Source organism: Spodoptera frugiperda, chromosome 29 (genome assembly GCF_023101765.2).
Source record: "Spodoptera frugiperda isolate SF20-4 chromosome 29, AGI-APGP_CSIRO_Sfru_2.0, whole genome shotgun sequence".
NCBI lineage: Eukaryota > Metazoa > Arthropoda > Insecta > Lepidoptera > Noctuidae > Spodoptera > Spodoptera frugiperda.
The window spans coordinates 3,978,698-3,997,639 of NC_064240.1; the positions used below are offsets into that span (position 1 = coordinate 3,978,698).

General features: G+C 36.3%; 1 protein-coding gene across 8 annotated transcripts in view; it reads left to right on the forward strand.

The window, feature by feature from the left end:
* The window catches only part of LOC118268129 (uncharacterized), a 104,574-nt gene that overhangs the window by 56,226 nt on the left and 29,406 nt on the right, over positions 1 to 18,942 (forward strand). For 6 of the 8 annotated variants that reach the window (XM_050706263.1, XM_050706257.1, XM_050706260.1 and 3 more), the window contains 14 exons: positions 3,522 to 3,702; positions 5,432 to 5,534; positions 5,965 to 6,086; positions 7,733 to 7,887; positions 8,517 to 8,693; positions 10,960 to 11,008; positions 13,084 to 13,251; positions 13,655 to 13,938; positions 14,645 to 14,796; positions 15,462 to 15,667; positions 16,004 to 16,346; positions 16,805 to 16,968; positions 17,634 to 17,747; positions 18,546 to 18,687. In XM_050706263.1, the coding sequence (XP_050562220.1) occupies positions 3,522 to 3,702; positions 5,432 to 5,534; positions 5,965 to 6,086; positions 7,733 to 7,887; positions 8,517 to 8,693; positions 10,960 to 11,008; positions 13,084 to 13,251; positions 13,655 to 13,938; positions 14,645 to 14,796; positions 15,462 to 15,667; positions 16,004 to 16,346; positions 16,805 to 16,968; positions 17,634 to 17,747; positions 18,546 to 18,687 (2,360 nt within the window). The remainder of the gene's footprint in view (positions 1 to 3,521; positions 3,703 to 5,431; positions 5,535 to 5,964; positions 6,087 to 7,732; positions 7,888 to 8,516; positions 8,694 to 10,959; positions 11,009 to 13,083; positions 13,252 to 13,654; positions 13,939 to 14,644; positions 14,797 to 15,461; positions 15,668 to 16,003; positions 16,347 to 16,804; positions 16,969 to 17,633; positions 17,748 to 18,545; positions 18,688 to 18,942) is intronic. The other 2 variants (XM_050706259.1, XM_050706261.1) reach the window with 1 other exon arrangement.

Consider the following 18,942-nt stretch of genomic DNA (forward strand, 5'->3'; position numbering starts at 1 on the left):
AGTTCAACAGTGGATTGTTAACGGTTTTGATGACGATAATACTATTTATTGTAGAATATTTGTAGTAACATAAACCTCTTACTAGGTGGCCACAAGACTAATTTTTCATTAAAATAACGATGTAAAAAGGCTATAAAATGTTCGATGTTTATCGCTCTCGTATGAATAAATCAATATATTTATTAGTTGTAAACGTATATAGTAAATAATTTACCGTTTCCACTTTTAATGTAACTTAAGTTATGTGAATTCTAATTTCACTTATAATAAACGATAAATTAACTAACAAATAGGTAAATGTTTTAATTATTAGACGCTACAGTAATACGAACATTATATTTTATACGTAATTAACCAGTAACTATGTAGAATTTGAATTGAATTGTGGCCCAATATAGGGCATGGCGATAAACTCTCCCGGCCCCTGTTATATGGGTCACGTGGTCGTGATATAACTGATGAAAAAGTAGGTGTTATATTGTACATACCTCTGCCTACCCCTTTGAAGACTAAAGACCGAATCTTTATGACATAACTAATATCAAAAATATGGAATTTATCAAAAATGGAGATCGATATAGAGATGTTGAATTAAGATTTGTTATATATTTATTATGGGCATTAAAGGTAAGACGTTATATAACATAATATAGTAGGTATGTTATATTTATAGTCCTAGCCCTACCTACTATAACCTACGCAACTACTCTAAACCACTTTACAGCTCTATACATTTTCCTAGGACATAAAACGAAAGGTCAACTCTTACTTGTACTGAAAGTAACGAGAAATTAATTTACGCAAGCAAATAGAGTCACATTTACATTAGCCTTGTAATTAACTGGATATTAAACGTAACTGCATTCAAACATTCAGTTTATTAACAAGGTTTCTTTATTCATTCATAAAATGTCGTATAAATGTTGTAGTGGCCCGAAGTCCTTACCGTAGAGCGTAACTTTTTTTTGTGAGAAGAGACAGGAAGTCTTTGCATAGCAGAGGGCTCTTATAAGTTCATGATATTGTTGTTATTGATATTGTTATTATTTCGTAGCGATACCTATATTTTTTTTTGCTTTTATAGGATACTAGCTTCTGCCAGCGGCTTTGCCCGCGTTCAAGTAGGATAAAAGGAGCCTACATGTTATTCCAGAACAAAATCTACTCCTGTTCCAAATTTCGTTCTGATCCTGAGTAACAAACACGCACACAAACTCACATACTCTCACATTTTATAGGAATGGCGTATACGAGCAGACAACTCTTACTTGATGGTTTATGATCAACACTGTGCATGGCAACAACAGAAGAGTTTTATTACCATCCTTTTAAAAATGGTTATACTCTTCTTGAAGGATTGGAGATATAAAGGTTAACGAGATTTTTGTTGTCAGCGTGAAGTTTTTAATCGTGGGACCAAAATGATCGTTGAAAACTAGCTTATATAAGTTATAGTTACTCCTATTTACCCTTCAGTGGAAAGCGAGCATTACATAAAGCGTAAACAGCTTCGTATCTTACGTAATTAACCTTTGGCTACAAGTTCAGCCGTAGTATTTACGTCCAGTGTCAACTTACATAGTTAATTCGCGTGAAACGTACTCTAGGTACTGTTTACACGCTACATGCGACCTAAACACTGTGATATATAACTTGTGGATATGGTGTTTTTGTTTTTTTCTTTTTTGTTAAAACATGTCCATATCTAAATTAGACTTTTCTTGTGTTGTGGGTTAATAATATAGCTACAAATCGCACCGGTACATCTTCTAAAAATAGTTTGGTTGAAATCGAACTTGGAAGACGTAGCGAAGCAGCATTGATTCTTAGTAAAGTTCAAAATGTTAGGTAATATTACCTAACATTTTCATTTTGAAACATATTTAATAACTCTTAGTTACTAACATCCTTAACTCTAGCGATACTTATTTTATTAATATTGATATCATATTAAATTATTTCTAAGCCCTTCCTCTCTCCTACTAATTTTATAATTTGCTGTGCACAACAGGCTCCGTAATTGTGACTTAATATTGTATTTCCACCATCTGTGTACACTGTGGATTTAATAACTACTTGAAAAATATTTTTTACAAAGTTTCCTTGGGCACATTGGCCCTGTACCACCAATACAGCACATTGGTCTACCCACCTACTAACCTATAAAGAAGTGTATAAAGTATTACTATTAAAACTACGGGGTTACAAAATCTTTAATTGTAAGGTCAAGGGCACATTACACTACCCTTCAAGTTGCGTGACATTTGTACATGAACTACAGCGTTACCATTGCAGTAGGACCTGAAGGAATTCAAATTATCAACGGTGTACGTACACAACAGCAATTAGGTAGTGTGTAGGGAACTTATGTGTTCATGTTTACTTAAACTGTTGTTCGTTATTGAGTAAGTGATAATAAAAGCTTAATAAGAATGCTTTTACACCAGAGATGTGCTATGCTACGTTGCTGTGGATGCGTTTGGCTTCCACCAATCATATTCATTGGTACACATAGCTTAGTATCGGTGGAAACGGTCACATAGTTTCACAGCTTAGCTATTACATGTTCGTAGCATAGTTACATAATGTAGAGATAGGTTATTAGGTACTATATAGGTTCTTATCCCAATCTAATGTTAGCTTTAACTTAAAACCTTGCCATTCATGATATTATTTGACTAGGTACAATAATAATTACTTGCGAAGGTTTTTTTATTATTATATTTAAATAGATAACTTAACATTTGTTTTCTTCGGTCAAACCGTGGCCAACAAACCGTGACTTTTTATTTAACAAATAATAAATAAAATACGCAATAAATTGTAATTTCACACGCGATTTGCGATAGAGGTTCTTATTTGTTTCTTCGTATATTTTGTAATTTTCATGTCATGTTTTCGAATTGTATATCTTATCCGGTACTTTGTCAAAAAGTGTTAGTACTACGAATTTACTATTTTTAATAATTTATTCTTCAGTCTAACCTTCAGTTTAAGATTGAATTATGACACATTTCTTTGGAGATTCTGTCAAAAACAGAGATTGATCTAGATAGAGATTTTGAATAAGGATGCTACTTCAAATAGCTGATGATTTATTAATATCAACCGTAATTTAATGAACAAAGGCTTCATTCTTACACAACCCACTACGTTATTCAAAGGACACTTATTTATGGTCACCGTAACAAATGATCTCACTCGTTTCAATGACACCCGTTTCTCTTAATGGACGAACGATTTTCTCTAACTAAACCCGTCCTATATAATGAATCTGTCTATTTTCAGTACCTAAATGCTTAAAGATATGTAGGTATTCTGAAAGAGACATATTGGGATAAAACCATTAAAAAATGAAACATAGAATGAAGTCACTTACACGACGAAACACAACGCAAGCGTTGTTTCACGTCTGTTTTCTAATATAACTCCGGTCGAATCGGCCTATTCCTAGCCGAAGCACAGCTCTCCCCTTAAAATACTTTCGGGAATGTTTCTAAACCAATATTTATCTTCTACAGGGTCACTCTGAGTCGAAGGGTGCAAAGAAGCGAGAGAAGAGCGCGGGAGGGAATGGTAACGGGAAACCGAGCCGGGGAGTGGCCACCTCGTTCGGGTTCCGTCGCCGGCCCGCCAGCACCTCGCGTGCTGACGACAACACGCGCAGGAAACAGAAGGCGCACGACAAGAACGGGAATGGAGGTAAATACTTACTTACTCCTAGAATTGAGTAGATGGTTATTTTTTGTTTCAATGTCCGTCTTGTAGATTATTTTAAAATATTAGACACGTATTTCACTACAATACAATTTTCTTACACAAATACAAGGTGTCTCAAAAGAAAGTTCACATTTAAATCTTTTTTTTTTTTAAAAAGTCTTAGCTTTATTGAAAAATTTTTTATTGTATATTGAAGTACACTGTTTGGGAATTTATTTTTTAAAAATAACATCGTCCAAATGTAAACCGTTGCGCTCTCGGCATTCATTTAGTCGGGCACTAAAATTGCCTATGACAGCTCGGCAGGTAGTCTCCGTGATGACTGCCATTTCATGACGGATATTTTTTTTTTAATTGTGCCAGGGAAGTCGGTTTATTAGCGTAAACTTTTGATTTGACATAACCCCACAGGAAAAAATCCATAGGCGTTAAATCGGGACTCCGTGGAGGCCTATTTATGTCACCTCGCCTGGAGATTAATTTGTTCGGAAAAAATTCTCGAACTCGAGGCAGAGATCTGTTGGACGTGTGTGAAGTTGCTCCATCCTGCTGTAACCATGTTCTTAGGTTGTAACCAGGAAAATTTTGCAGTTGGGGTACGAAAAACTTGTCTAACATCTCCACATAACGCTCTGAATTCACTGTGAATGTGCGTCCCCTTCCATCTTCAAAAAAGGGCCGATAATTCGGCCGTAACACTGTCCACGTTTTCGGCTGTTCTTGACGTTCTTGCCGCCCGGATTTTGGTTTCTCCAGAGTTGACCCAGTCTCTTCAAACCTCTTAACCCATTTTGCAATGAGTCGAGTGCTAGGCGCATCATTTAAGTGACGAATATGTCGAATACTGCAGAATTTTCTACGCGCTACAGTCGCCGAATTACCTTTTTTGTAAAACTCACGTACGAACAACCCACGGTCCGCACCAGAGAAACGCTCCATAGTGACTAAATTCCCGAGACCCAGACTACCGACTGACATACCCCCCGCGCCCCTCAGAATAGTTGCTTTCGCATAATAAAATAAGCAAATGTGAACTTACTTTTGAGAAACTTTCGAAGGAATATCGATTGGAAATATCGCGTGACGTTCACTTCTAGGTACATTTTATACTCCTAGAACTTTGATCTGCTTTAATTAAGTATCCTATTGCCTAAACTTTGATTCGACAAATTAAAAAAATAAGTGTCTAATATTTTTCTTTACCGGACTAATTCAATTTTTAATTATCATACCCCGTCATCATCCCTATTATATCAGAACTTACACCTTTGTAAATAGAGGTTCACGTACAATAAAAGTGACTTGACGTATCCATTGACGTAGGTTCGACATTAATCCTGACGCATGACATCGTACTAGGGTATCGTATCTGGGGTATGACAAAGAAAGATCTTAAAGAACTCATTAATTATAATTATGAAAACGAATTGGACTTTTCGTTGTAGTTGTTTTAATCATACTTCAATAGGAAATTATTAAATCGAAGCTGCATATTGTCAAAATAATCTTCATGTGAGATTCGCGCACCCGTTTAACAATTACAATGTATCGATTGTCCCCATGAGATACACGTACATTTAAATAATACAAGCACAGTATTATTCATAACATGTATCAAAAGAAAACGAAAGTATGTATTCTTGTACGCGCGTCTACAAGTACAAGTTGGTCGCATGTCTGTCCATATTTAAAGAGCAACATTTCACGACAGGTTCCACGGAGGATTTGCGTCCGGAGGAGGTGCTGTCAGGCCGGTCGACGCCGCTCGCGAGACCACGCAAGGAGACCCCCGGCCAACCACTACGTTCCACCAGGTAACAAACCAGATCACACCTCACAGCTTACATAACTAACATTACCACCTTATCGAAAGCCAACGCGATAGGGAAATTACATAATAACATCGTGAATTAATTATTCATCAACTAGAAAGTAATTCCACTAATGTTTAATTGTGATTCTAATTCTGTTTGTGAACTCTAAGCTACAAGTACATAATTTATAAATTATTTGTTAGAGCGCCTGATGCGTATGACAAGCAATTTATTGCTTCAACATTTTGCGTAGGCGCTTTCATTACTAGTAGCTTTATGTGTCGAATATAAATCGGAATCGACTAAACATGACAGCCGATTCAGACATATTTTGTAAGAAGATTTTCTTAGAAATACAAAGGCTTTTATTGCTGATGATTAAAGTAGAATTTTCTACTGATGACTGTCTTATGATTGTCTCATTTGTTAGGTTCGGTTTCAGGCAACAACACGCCAAAACTGCGAAGGTCGGGGACGTGAGCGTGGCTGCGGAGCAGGCCTTCGGAGCCCCACATAAGGACAAGGAGACAGCCATAAATAACAATGCATTAGGTGAGCTTGCGTGATTGGAATTACAAGTGAACAGTTACGCCATACATTTGCATATTATTATCCACATACCCAGGGGAAAATGAGCTCGGTAACTAATTTAGTATTACTTGCTTGATAAAAAAAATCTTCTCCTATCCCAAAAGAGGTAGTAGACTATTTTTTATATTTATTTTGTGTCTATAAAGTTCTATTATCCACCCTAATTTACAAGATTGGACGCGGATCACATGATCAGTCCGTACATTTGTTTGAATAACGATTTTGATTGCTTTTACGCATTTCAGTACTCTGATTAGTTGTATTTTTCGATCCGGCCAATCAGAGCGCTGAACGCGCTCTCGTTTCAATTACCTTAAACGTAAAGCAAACTCGTACTAAACAACCTTTCTTTATTTCTCACTTGCATACCAAATTTCTTGGCTGACTATAAAGAATATATACAATGTGGTAGGGGTGAGACTTCTAACCCGTTAAGTACTACATCTAATTTTATCGACAAAAGTCCCGGGTTGAAGGGGTCGAATCCCCCTAAAAGTTATGGCTATTTTAATATTTTTTTTACTTTTTTTGATATCAAAGGTTGTATGCGTCATAGAAACAAAAAAAAAACGACAAACGGTAGCTAATTACCTTGGCTAACTAATTCATTACTTTTTTCATATGTTTGATAATGTTTTGGTGAGAAAAAAAATCATTTGTGAATTATATTTACCGAAAAAATCACTATTTTTCAATATTTTCAATTAGGGGTTCAACCCCCATATTATTGTTTTTGTCGATAAAATTAGATGTAGTACTCAGCCTTAACGGGTTAGAAGTCCCACCCCTATCACATTGTATAAGTATAGTACATAGGTAATAGTATATCAACTTGATAGCGGTTTAAAGAAACCTGATCAAAGTCTTATCGATCTCGGAGGTTTACACGACAAGTGTCGTTCATTTAAGCCGATTATGTAAACGAACGATTTGACGGTATTCCGTATAATGTAACCGAAAGTTTTGAGCGAAGTTTTAACGTTTTAAACGTGTTATTTTTTAAATAAATTGGGCTTTTAGTAAATTGGTAACTTTAATTAATAATGATTGTTAAAGCAATTGTGTGTTAGGCATTCGCATTTGAATCACTGAATCGATTTTATTACATAGTTTGTTGACCTGTTAAAAGTGTATCTCCGGCGTCCTTTTAAAAGGACAATAGCAATAAATGACTCGCACAGTAAAACTATGGAATGAGTTGTCGTCGGCGCTATTTCCGAACCGATACGACCTTCAAACCTTCAAAAAAAGAGCGTATTCCTTTTTAAAAGGCTGTCAACGCACCTGTGACTCTTCTGGTGTTGTGGATGTGCATGGGTGGCGTTGATCGCTTACCATCAGGTGATTTGTTTGCTCGTTTGAACCCCCTATTCTATAAAAAGTAGGTTATAAAGTTTTGTGTATAAATTGGTAGGTACCGATTACCCATTACAATACTCTCTAGGTCTATTTTAACAGATTTGAATTCATTTATTACATTAGATTTCAGTCATGATCGTCCCACTGCAGGGCAAAGGCCTCCCTACCTTCCTTCCACTCCTCTCTGTTTAAAGCTTTTTACGGCCAATCCTTGTCGATTCTAACATTATGTAAACAAAATGTTTCAGATAAAAAGAGTCCAGGGTACAATCAGCTGCCGTTGCAGGCGACGCAGGTGTCTTCTACCGGAGTGACGACCGTCGTGGGTGCCGGCGGAGTGCCCAAGACACACACCAAGCAGACCGTCATACTCACATACCAGACACAACAATTACCAGCACAGGTTAGTCCAAAACTAACCACAAGACAAGTGTACATTTCACCACCAAAGAACTTTTCTTTAAAAAAAATGTCTTGACTACATTAGGACTCTATTAAAGAACTTATACCATATTAAGGAAAGCATATAAAGATATTGAATTTGAATTTGACTCTTGTATGGTAGGTATGTTTTTAAATACATAGTAATTAAACATGTAACTAGTGTATATTTATATATTTCGTTTGGCCAAAACTCCAAACGAAATTTCAAACCCCGTGCTACATTACTGGAAAACGTAATTTTTCTACGCTAAATATCAAAATCGAAGCGTGTAGTTATAGCCTACATCTACATAGGTATCATGTATTTACTTAAAATCACCTTAAACGGAGTTACAGGGTTTACGTTAATACGCCAGTTAAGAACTTAAACTAAACTTATTACAATAATATTATCCTATATTAATCATGATATATTCATATAGCATTAATAATCAAATACAAATCAATTATTTTTTTAGCAAATAACATAAATGTGGTTGATGTTCCATCCTATCATATTTAGTTAGTTAGTAGCAGATTTCTCTTTTGATTTTTTAATTCTCCTTATCTATTATCCTTCTACAATAACACTTCTATATCTTCTTCCAGGATGTCCGTCCAACAAAGAGCGTGCGGATATCAGAGCCGGCCTCGCGAGGTGCCTCCGTGCCCCGAGTCCAGCCTGAGCCGCAGCGAGCCCCTGGGAAGTACACCTTCCAGACCACACAGCTACCTAGACCACAGTATCCAGCTGTCAAGCATATCGACGCTAAGGCAACTAAACAGGTATAAATACTTTTTTTTTGTGTTAAATGGCCGACGTTTGGCCGCTATCTCGCCTGATGGTAAGTGATGATGCGGCCTACGATGGAGCACGTCTGCCCATAAGCAACCTATTCACTCGGGCTTTGAAGACACCCAGGTTATACCCATCAGGAAATATTATACATACATAACCTTACGCCTATCTCCCAAGGGGGTAGGCAGAGATAATAAAACGCCAATTATAAAAAATAAACAGGATATTATGACGTTATAACTCTAACTCCATAGACATAATCTTCTGCCAGCTGTGACAATGATTTGACTGAGGCAATAGTTTTTTTTTTATTATTATTTCTTTCCATTGACAATAAAAAAAATTGTTAGGGGCTCATATTCATGAGCATTCCGCGACATACGACTGCTACTGAATATGAGCCTCTAGCATGGTTTGAAAATAATCAAACAGTTACGTGAGTAAGCCGATAACATAATAATTAGTATGTCTCACGAAAGTTATAATACAATTACCTATTTATAAAAATGTTGAAACAAAATAACAACAGCTTTTTATTATTTTATCTAAATGATTAGATATATTTTTATTTTCTATATTATGAACTAACCTGATTTATATGAGTAGAAAATGTTAAATCAAATTAAATAAACATGTTTATAAAATATCAGTCAGAAAAGTAAAACTTACGTACACACTCCTTTTTAGTCGGATTTTAAAAATCATCAATATCATATTTGTGTTTTAATATTCACCTACCAACATGAACTTTATAACCGCCAATCTGCAATCATTAGAGTCATTAGACCGTACAATTACGGGACTTTTGAATATTGTAATTACACGAAGTTATTACTTCAAGCATATACTCGTAGCCTATTAAAATAGAAAGATAATTGTATAGCAATAGCATAAAATTTACCCATTTGAGAATATTTTCTTCTGCGAATATTTCTTAAAATCTACCCTAAAAAGTCCCAAAGTATGAGGAAGTACATTAATAATAATGTCCCAAAAGTTACGTCATTTTAAAAGCCATAATTTATTTGAGAGATCGTTTCCAAACATTTGAGGATATCGATAATGGTTGAGATAAAAAGAAACATGGTTGACTACTGCACATAAAACACAAATAACCGCGGTGAATTCAAATTCAAAACTACACCGCAGTATCCGTGACGATATTTTTCAAATTTAACATTTTTAATGGACGTGAAATGGTCCATAAATAATTACATAAGAGCTTCCTGGTCAGTTGATTTGCTGCTTTATTATTTGTGTATAAAAGTCCACTTTCCTCTGAAGCTGAAACTGGGTCACAACTTGTCTATTTCAGACTGTCGTGTGCGATGCCGGTCGTATACTCTAAATATCTACGGTGCACAGTGCATCTAGCGTAGCGATACACATGAGATTAGAAAAACAGAGATTTAACTTCTATTGTCAATGAAAAATCTTTCTCGAATATTTCCTTATCCAACATGTAATTACATTCCAATATTTTAATCTATAATATAAAAATAAATCGGGTTTTCCTTTCTGACGCTATAACTCCAGAACGCACGAACCGATTTCCACGGTTTTGCATTCGTTGGAAAGGTCTCGGGCTCTGTGAGGTTAATAGCAAAGAAAATTGAAGAGAAAAGCAGGAAAACAGGAAAAATCATTGGTGACGAAACGGAGTTCGCCGGGTTTTGCTAGTTTCATAATATGAAAGTAATTTATACAAACAAAATTCTTTGTCGAAAAACATAAAGCAGATTCACATTACTTGCATAATTGAAGAGTTAACACACATGCTCGCATATACTCGTACATACGAACATAATTGTATTTTGCAATGTACCTACTATCGCGTTAAAAAGCAAATTAATTAGACAGCACATTTCCCCCTCGTTCTGGACCGTGACAAGACGTGTGTGTGTAAAAACTTTTTTATTTCACTAATAATTATATTTATAGTTGAAATACAAATTATATATTTTAATTAGTGACGAAGTAATTGAAGAAAGTGAGTAATAAAATACAAATGTTAGTCTTAAGATAAGTTTTAGTGGAAGAATCTACGTGTGTGTCGGTTTTATTTTTAAAGTTAGTTGACTTCGTTTGAATACGGGTCATTTCGACATCTGGTCTCGTAACTAGGGAGTGTGGGGTTCATTCACGGCTATGTATTTCAGTTAGAGAGACGATATGGTCAATATATTTGTATATGTATATGTGAAAGTGAAGTGAAAGGTGATCGCCATGTTAAAGCATTGTTTTCATCTTCAGGTGGTGAACAGCACGAGGAAGTCCGGTGTTACTGACGGATGGAGGGAAGGTGAGCCATTGTTTTATTAATAATACTTAATTAGTACTTATAGGTACTCTTTTTTGAGGGGTAAATCGTCCAATTACTTCTCCTGCCTTAGCCGATGCGAGATGGAGTGTCAGAGTTTTGCTGACTCAAAACCACCGCGTTCCTACTTCTGCTTTTCGAGCCGGAGCCCCGGTAACCTGTTAGGTAGTCCGCAGCTCCGGATCAGGCATTAGCCCTACTGTGGACCCCATCTTTGGTGGTTTGATGACGCTCTTCGAAGCGTGTGCGGAACACGATAATTAGTATACTGAGTCATAACGTCATAATAACATAATTGGTGAAAAAGTGTGCTATATTGTATAAGAGAACCTCTGTCTATACCGTCGGGAATTAAGAGGTGAAACGTTATGTATGTTTTTATATATGTATGGTTTAATATCAAATATGTTCTTGTCATCAAAGAGAGACAGGTGTTATAATGAATTAATTTTGTTGTGTTATTGTATTAGTCTGTTGTAATTCGTTGGCCGTAACTCTAGAGGCCTTAGTATGAGCCTTGAACTTCTTTATACCTATTAATAATATTTACGTGATGTCTATAGTGATAATTGTCTATAAATAAATCGTAACAAAACAGTACCTGAATTATGTTCAACTACACCTAGATACTATTACAGAAATCTTTTGTGTAAAGAAAATATTATTTTTACTATGAAAATTGTGGGCTTAACAGAAAACAGAATATTATTTCTTACGTACTTTTAAAGCAAGTTTAGTTTTCCATTTACATAATTCAATGGATTAACTTAATCACGCTAAAAAGCAGAACTGTATAATCCTAGTTTACGTAAACAAACTTCTATTCAATGGGTTGACATTTCCTTCATAAAAACCACTAATAAAATGAAGCAAGCATGCATACGATAAATAGCTGCGTGTGTTTTTGTACATAAATGCATTTGGGTTAAAAGTTACATACAAACATACATAACTTCACGCCTGTCTTCCATGGGTGACAGTTCCAGTGGTGGGTTAGGCCGACTCTGGCGTGGACCGCCAATTACTACGAATCATTACACACCTCTTTCTCTTTCTTTAAAAAATACATACCAATTAAAATATGGGTCAGCCATGCTATGCCATGAATGGGTCGGCTCGACCGGAGTAATACCACGGCCTCGTAGAAAACGGTCGTGAAACAACGCTTGCGTTGTCTCTCACCGTATAAGCGAGGTTACCGGAGGCCCAATTATAAATTATATTCATATCTGCCTTCAATTTACAAACTTAAGTAACGATAATTAATTATAAATACTGTCTACTTAAAACAGTAATGATAAAATATGAATTACAATTAATTTTATACTGAAAGTAAAAGTTAAGCAAATTAAACGGCCTTCATATGTTTGTATTATAATGATTTACGATTCTCTTTAGAAAGTTACGACTTAATGTTAGTTTGTTTGAAGTTTGACAGCGTTTTTAGTGAACACGTTATTTGTTTTTACGTTCGTAATTACCATACCTGGAAGGAATCTTTCTCTATAATCACAAACACACACATCAATAGCCTATAAATGTCAACTGCTGACCAAAGGCTTATTCTCACACGGAGAAGGTTTGAGCATTAATTGCCATGCTTGCTCAATGTGGGTTGGTAATTCCAAACTTATAATTAGTAATTATAGGCCCAGTTTTCCTTCACCGTTTGTCAGTGGTGTTTAAAATAATCTTAAAAATTACATATAGCTCTGAAAAAGTCAAATTGGTACTTGCCGTTGGTAGGTATCGAACCCGCACTCTCATGCATGAGAGTAGGACGTCTTAAACCTCCGGCCCACCACGACGTCAAGTCACGGTCATGATCTTTAACTCAATCGGTCTATCTGGTTGGTGACCACGCGATAGGGTTCCCAACGAAAATCCGTTTTTTCCAGATTTTAATCGTCTCTGCGCACTGTGTGGCTGAAAGAGACATAGGTTTACACTTGCTTATATTTCTATACTTTTCCTTATTTACTTTTTTTACCAGACTTATATTTCCAGCCATTCCTTTCCTTATTTCTGTATTAACTAGTTTTATATGAATTGCCCAGGCGCAGCGTCAGCAGTTTCAAGTGACTCCGGAGTGTGGACTGGTGGTGAGGGCGGCGGAGATGTCTCACCACGCATGCGCCGACGTCCGCGCAACCTGGAGATGGTCATGCGCAACTCTCATTGCTTCCATCTGAGAGAGCTGCAAGTTTCCGACCTTGATATAATGGGTAAGATTTTTTAAAATATTTGATTTCAGTCATGCGACTCAAATCAAATATTTTAAAAATATTGTCTATGTAGACAATATTATTATATTGTGTCGGTAAAAAAGAAAATAAGTTAATATTGTCTATGTAGACAATATTATTCTATAATGTCGGTAATAACCCTCCTTCTGGCGCAGTCGGGTAAATCAGTTATGAAATATAAATTGATTCCACACCGCTCCTAAGTTGCATAGGTATTATTTTATTATCAAGAGAAAAGTACATTTTACTTAACGATTTTTCTTTCTGATGAAAAAATAAATCATCTGTTTCGGTAGATCACCTCAGCTACCTCTAAGTATAATAATTATACATAGTACCTACAATATCTATATAACACAATGTAACTGAACTATTTCTCCAGATGACGCTCTAATCACCGGTCAGGCAGTGATCCCTCTTCCAAAACTGCCAAGCACCTTCGATGATGACCTGACTCCGGAGTACGAGGTGACTCCAGCACCCACGTACAAGCCACCGTCTCCAATCCTTCCGAAACCAGTGCCAGAAGTGTCAATAAAACAGAGCTCGCCCATGTCTACCCTGGACCGTTACAGAAATAGGAACAGGCCGTCTTTGATTCAAACTAACCTGGATGAGGAGAAGTTTGTCCTGGATAGAGCACAGCCTGAGAAATTGAACAAGCAGGTACGTAATTAGTTACAAAATCATTTTTAACACTTTTATGTAGAATAGAGTCAGGCGTTACTTTGCGGAAATTCATGCTACACTAACAATACAATATTTTTTCTGTATACATACATTCCGCTTGTGGATGTATTTTCAGTATGCAATGTGCAGCACCACCCTCCCACCTGCAATTAAATGCTCATGTAGCAGAGCATCTTCATGAGGTGTTGACTCGAGTGCTCCGTGGAGGAGCGAAACGTTTTATTGCGTGTCCTGTGTGTAATTTTGTGTTGCACCTCTGCTGCGTTAGCATTTAATTGCGGGCGGGAGGGTGGTGCTGCATACCACATGCTGAAAATACATCTAGGTACAAGAGGAATGAAAACAAACAAAATATTGTATTGTTAGTGTTTAATACTTTTTATTACTCCTCGAAGGCAATGATGAAGGTCATATTCTTACCTAAAATATCTACTTCATATTTTCCCCACTCGTATGTTATTGGTCCGATTTTACATGCAAGTTACGTTGTATTCAGTAATAGCGTGAGATTTAAGATTCATAAAATATTACTTTGCAACATCCGATACGATAATCGACAGCCTCAGTTACCGCTCGACAGACGAAGTAACGCGAGCCTTTCAATAATAATAGGTTTATTTATACCTAGTTACTATTTAAAACCCTCAAAATTACAGATTTTTTGTCATTTTCATTATTTAAGAACTCGTTCGTGAAGTCCTCAAGCGGAGTAGTGTCTCCGACCACGGTGAACTCGTCAAAGGAATCCAGTCCATCTTGCAAGAGTGAGGAGAGTCACTTTGGCAACAGCAGTGCCTGGCAGAGCCACGCGGCTGGCGAAGCAATGGCCACCAGGTATAAGATTCAAATCAATAATACAGAACCGCCCATTTTTATAAGAAATCTACTAAAATTGTTAATGTTATAGTCTTTCTAGAAAAAATACGCCTAAACTAGAGTTATGAGCAAATCATACTAAACTACTACTAACTACATAAACATACTAACTTTGTTAAACGTATACAAAAATGGTGTGCTCTATAATAACTTGTGATTATTTAAGTCCCCTTTTCGACATAGCTCCCCTAAGAACAGCTTTAGTTTGCCTTTGTGATAATCCACTGCTGCCGCGCTGGGTTGCAATCTGTTCATCCAATAACGGGCTCCTAAAGTATAACGACTAGCAATATTATTTTAGTGTAATGAATATGAAAATTTTTAAAGGGGCTAGTTTAAGCTTGAAGTCAAATGGTAAAGAAATTAAGTTTTTTATTGTGGATAGCTATCCTCATACACATAAACAATAAATTTATGCGGCAGGTAGATGGTTTATCATCATCATCATAAACCGGAAGACGTCCACTGTTGAACAAAAGCCTCCCTCTTAGTCCTCTACGTACAACGATGGTTTATATAAATTCCATTCTATATTACAATTTATCTACATAGTAAATGACAGCTATCTCGTGTGTTATTATCATAATTTTGATCCACATTCACAATATAATTCTTCTTCACAGATCACAAGATGACGTGTCCCTAGCTCTAAGTGTATCAAGCTGTGAGGACGACAAGTCTAAGCTTGAGAACAAGGAGCCTCCGAAGGTGGAACCAGAGATACCTAAGAAGACGATAGTGATCGTGGACGAGCCACCACCACCACATCCTCTCCTCATGAAGTCACTCACCATGAGTCAGCATGACGCTCTCCAAAGGACTATGATGGGTGAGGAACACTTTTAAAAATATTATTATTGGGAATTCTTGGCAGTTTTCACCAACCATCCTTCAATGGTCTCTTATCCAGAGTCATTTAATACTTAACCTAGTCCTTAGCAACAAAAGCTTTTGGAACAAAATCGTCACCAAATAAAAAATAATCATTTATTTTACATTTTAAGTAATCATTAAATGTCTCTGAGTATGGCAGGTAGCACACTAACACGTCACAACGCAACGCACTAACGTTAACTAACCCCTTACTTGTAGGTACTGTTAGATGTCACTTATACAACCCCTTGCTAAATAAATTTTTAACTTATCATTTCTATCCTCTTTACAGGATCCATGACAAGTTCAAACTACAGTACCACAAGCACATGCACAAACCAAAGCGGTGACCACCACAACCTGACTCTTACCCTCGAGGACTCCAAGTTCGACTTATCAGCTCTGGAAACCTCCACGCAAAGCATGTTGGATGACGAAACCTCACCTGCCGACAGTTTGATCTCCTCAACCAGTACCAGCGACTCCAATAACGAGCTGCAGGTGGAAAGGGATCCTCCTTCGATAAGCTCAGCGTATCAGACCTGTAACACCAAGACCAGGTCTCCAGAACCCATCATTCAGGAACAGGATAATATCGATGGAGAAGCTTTGCAACCTGCTAAGGAGGTCGTGATGTGAGTATTTAGTTACCTATGTTGGTCTAATAATCTAGTATATATTTATTGCTACTACAATATTCTAGTGTTTTTGCTATTTATCTAATTAGGTATAAATAAAAAATACAATGGGGCACCCATTCTATGTTTATATTTCATTAGATACAATATGGAAACACTTACACAAAGAAGAGGAAAGTCGGTTAAAGGTTGTTTCCTAACACGTTACCTGCCACGTAGGTCACCGGTGACCTACGTTAGTGGAGGATTTGCCTTCAACAGTTTTCTGATGGCAGTTAAAAGCTTAACTTCCTATGTAAACATTCGATCATTGTGATTTAAAAAAAAACCATAATCTATTAAAGAATAGTATAGTAGTATAATATAGTAGAATAGTATAGTAGTTAATAAACCATTAAGGTTTTCTGAAACTTTAATTTTAATGTACAACTAACAAATGTTTTACTTCCATACAGTGAAATTAAAAGGGCAAGTAACGCTGGCAGTGCAGATGGTAGCAAGAACCCGACTCCGGAGTCTCCAGGGACTCCAACTCATGCCTCTGGGTCCCTCTCCCTGTCTGATGGCCGAGATTTCTTCGATGATGAGATCGCTGACCAGCCAGCATTACTCTTCAGAAGTAAGTACCTGGTCGCAGTCAACTGGCATTTAATTATCTATTGAATTAAAGGTCTAGCCTGTTTAATAAATTACATCGAACGAAGTACAATGCTGGTAGCTGTTTATTTCTGATGATGATTCGATTTCTTTAGGAGTTACAATCTAACTTAACCTAACCTACCGAACTGTCCCCATTTTTTTAAGTGGCGAAAATCATCCAACGACTTCTCCCGCCTTGGGTGAGGCGAGAGGGAGTGTCAGACACGCTGACTAAAAACCACCCCGTTCCTTCTCGTGCTTTGAGTCGGAGCCTTGATGAGTTTACTTTACATTTAAAGTTATCGAAATGAGAGCGTTTGCGGTGCTCTGATTGGTTGGTTTATTCGAGCCGGCTTATTACTTAAAATGTAAAGGAAACTCGTACTAAGGGGTCAGGTAGTAACTTGAATCTAATGACAATCCATTGACTCTTGAGAAATTTTGCCGATCAAGCTAATGGTTGTAGTTAAGCAATTTATTTCTAAACAAAAGAAAACTTTGAACAATTTCGAAGTCAGGTGCAAAGTCTAGCACATGTTATAGTATCCAATCTTATTTTAATTTTCCTTTGAGCGTCTCTTTATTGAATTTTAAACCTTAATACTTACATTTAAGTTACCTTTTACGTCCCTTTCTTTGTTCTAGAAAACGCAGACGGCAGCCCTTCAAATAAAACGGTTGAGACAGACACGAGTAAACATCTGCGAAGGTCAAGAGAGCGTATCACTTCCAGTCCATTGGTGCAAAGGAATCGCAAATGTGAGTAAAAATAATTTAAAATAATTTTCGGTTCCAGATTGTTCTAGAACAGGAAAAATTTAAAAGAAATTACGTCATACATAGTTCGTTGCTTTGTTTCTATATGGCCTGAGGCTTCCTTCACAAAAAACTGTATTGAACTTGTAGATTAAACTTTTTGATTTCTTTGCCAAGGCTATCATCAACGATGCTCTGAAATGAACATCGAACAATAGCCGCAAAGTATCATTGTCTTGGTTTCAATCAACATTACAAAATACTAAGAAGTAGTTTTATTCGAAATCATCACGTATCTGCTGCTATAACAAAACCACGTTTATCATATTAAATTAATTAACATTTAGATAACGCTAAACTTATTTCCATTATCCAAGCAAAACTATGAAACGTTTAATAAAAATATATAGTCATTTAAAATAATAAAACCTTTTTTGTCGTTTCGCACGACACACGTAGAATACGGCAATAACATTTAGAAGTCACATTAATTTCTATTAAAAAAAAGAATAATTAACCAAACAAAAATATTAAACTTTTAATAAAAATAGTAATTTAAAATAATAAAACCTCTTTAGTCGTTTCGCGCGACGCACGCACGTAGAATACGACAAAAAATATTTTGATGGCACATTGTATTCTATTTTTAAATTTTATTAAATTGGCGGTAAAGTAAATGCTCGTAATCTTATTTTACTTTTTTTATCTTTACTAGGACAAATCTAGAATGTTTGAATCGTGGTTTCAACGAATTAATTATAAATATTTATTTATTCTAAATTACTTTTTCTATTATAACAGTGTGTGGTTTGCGGAATGGCGGCACGGAGCGGACGCCGTCACTGGACACGCTGTCCAGCCTCGCGTCCGATGACCTGATGATGGACAACGATCTGGCGCAGTCCATCACAAGCCTACAGAGCGTTGACGACTATATTGAGAGGTAATTAGAAACATCTTTAAGTTTTACTGAGAACTTAATCATAATAAATAACACAGTCTTCTTCGGAACTAAAAGTGCTTTCAGTATATCTACTTATTTAGTGTAATCTTCTGAGTCATCCAAATACATATGTATAAACATGATTAAGTATGTTTGTTGTAACATATGTATAGTATGTATTTACTCATTATCTATATCAGATCAAAATAAAACCTAACATATAATTATGTTTGGAAGAAATTGTACCTACCACCG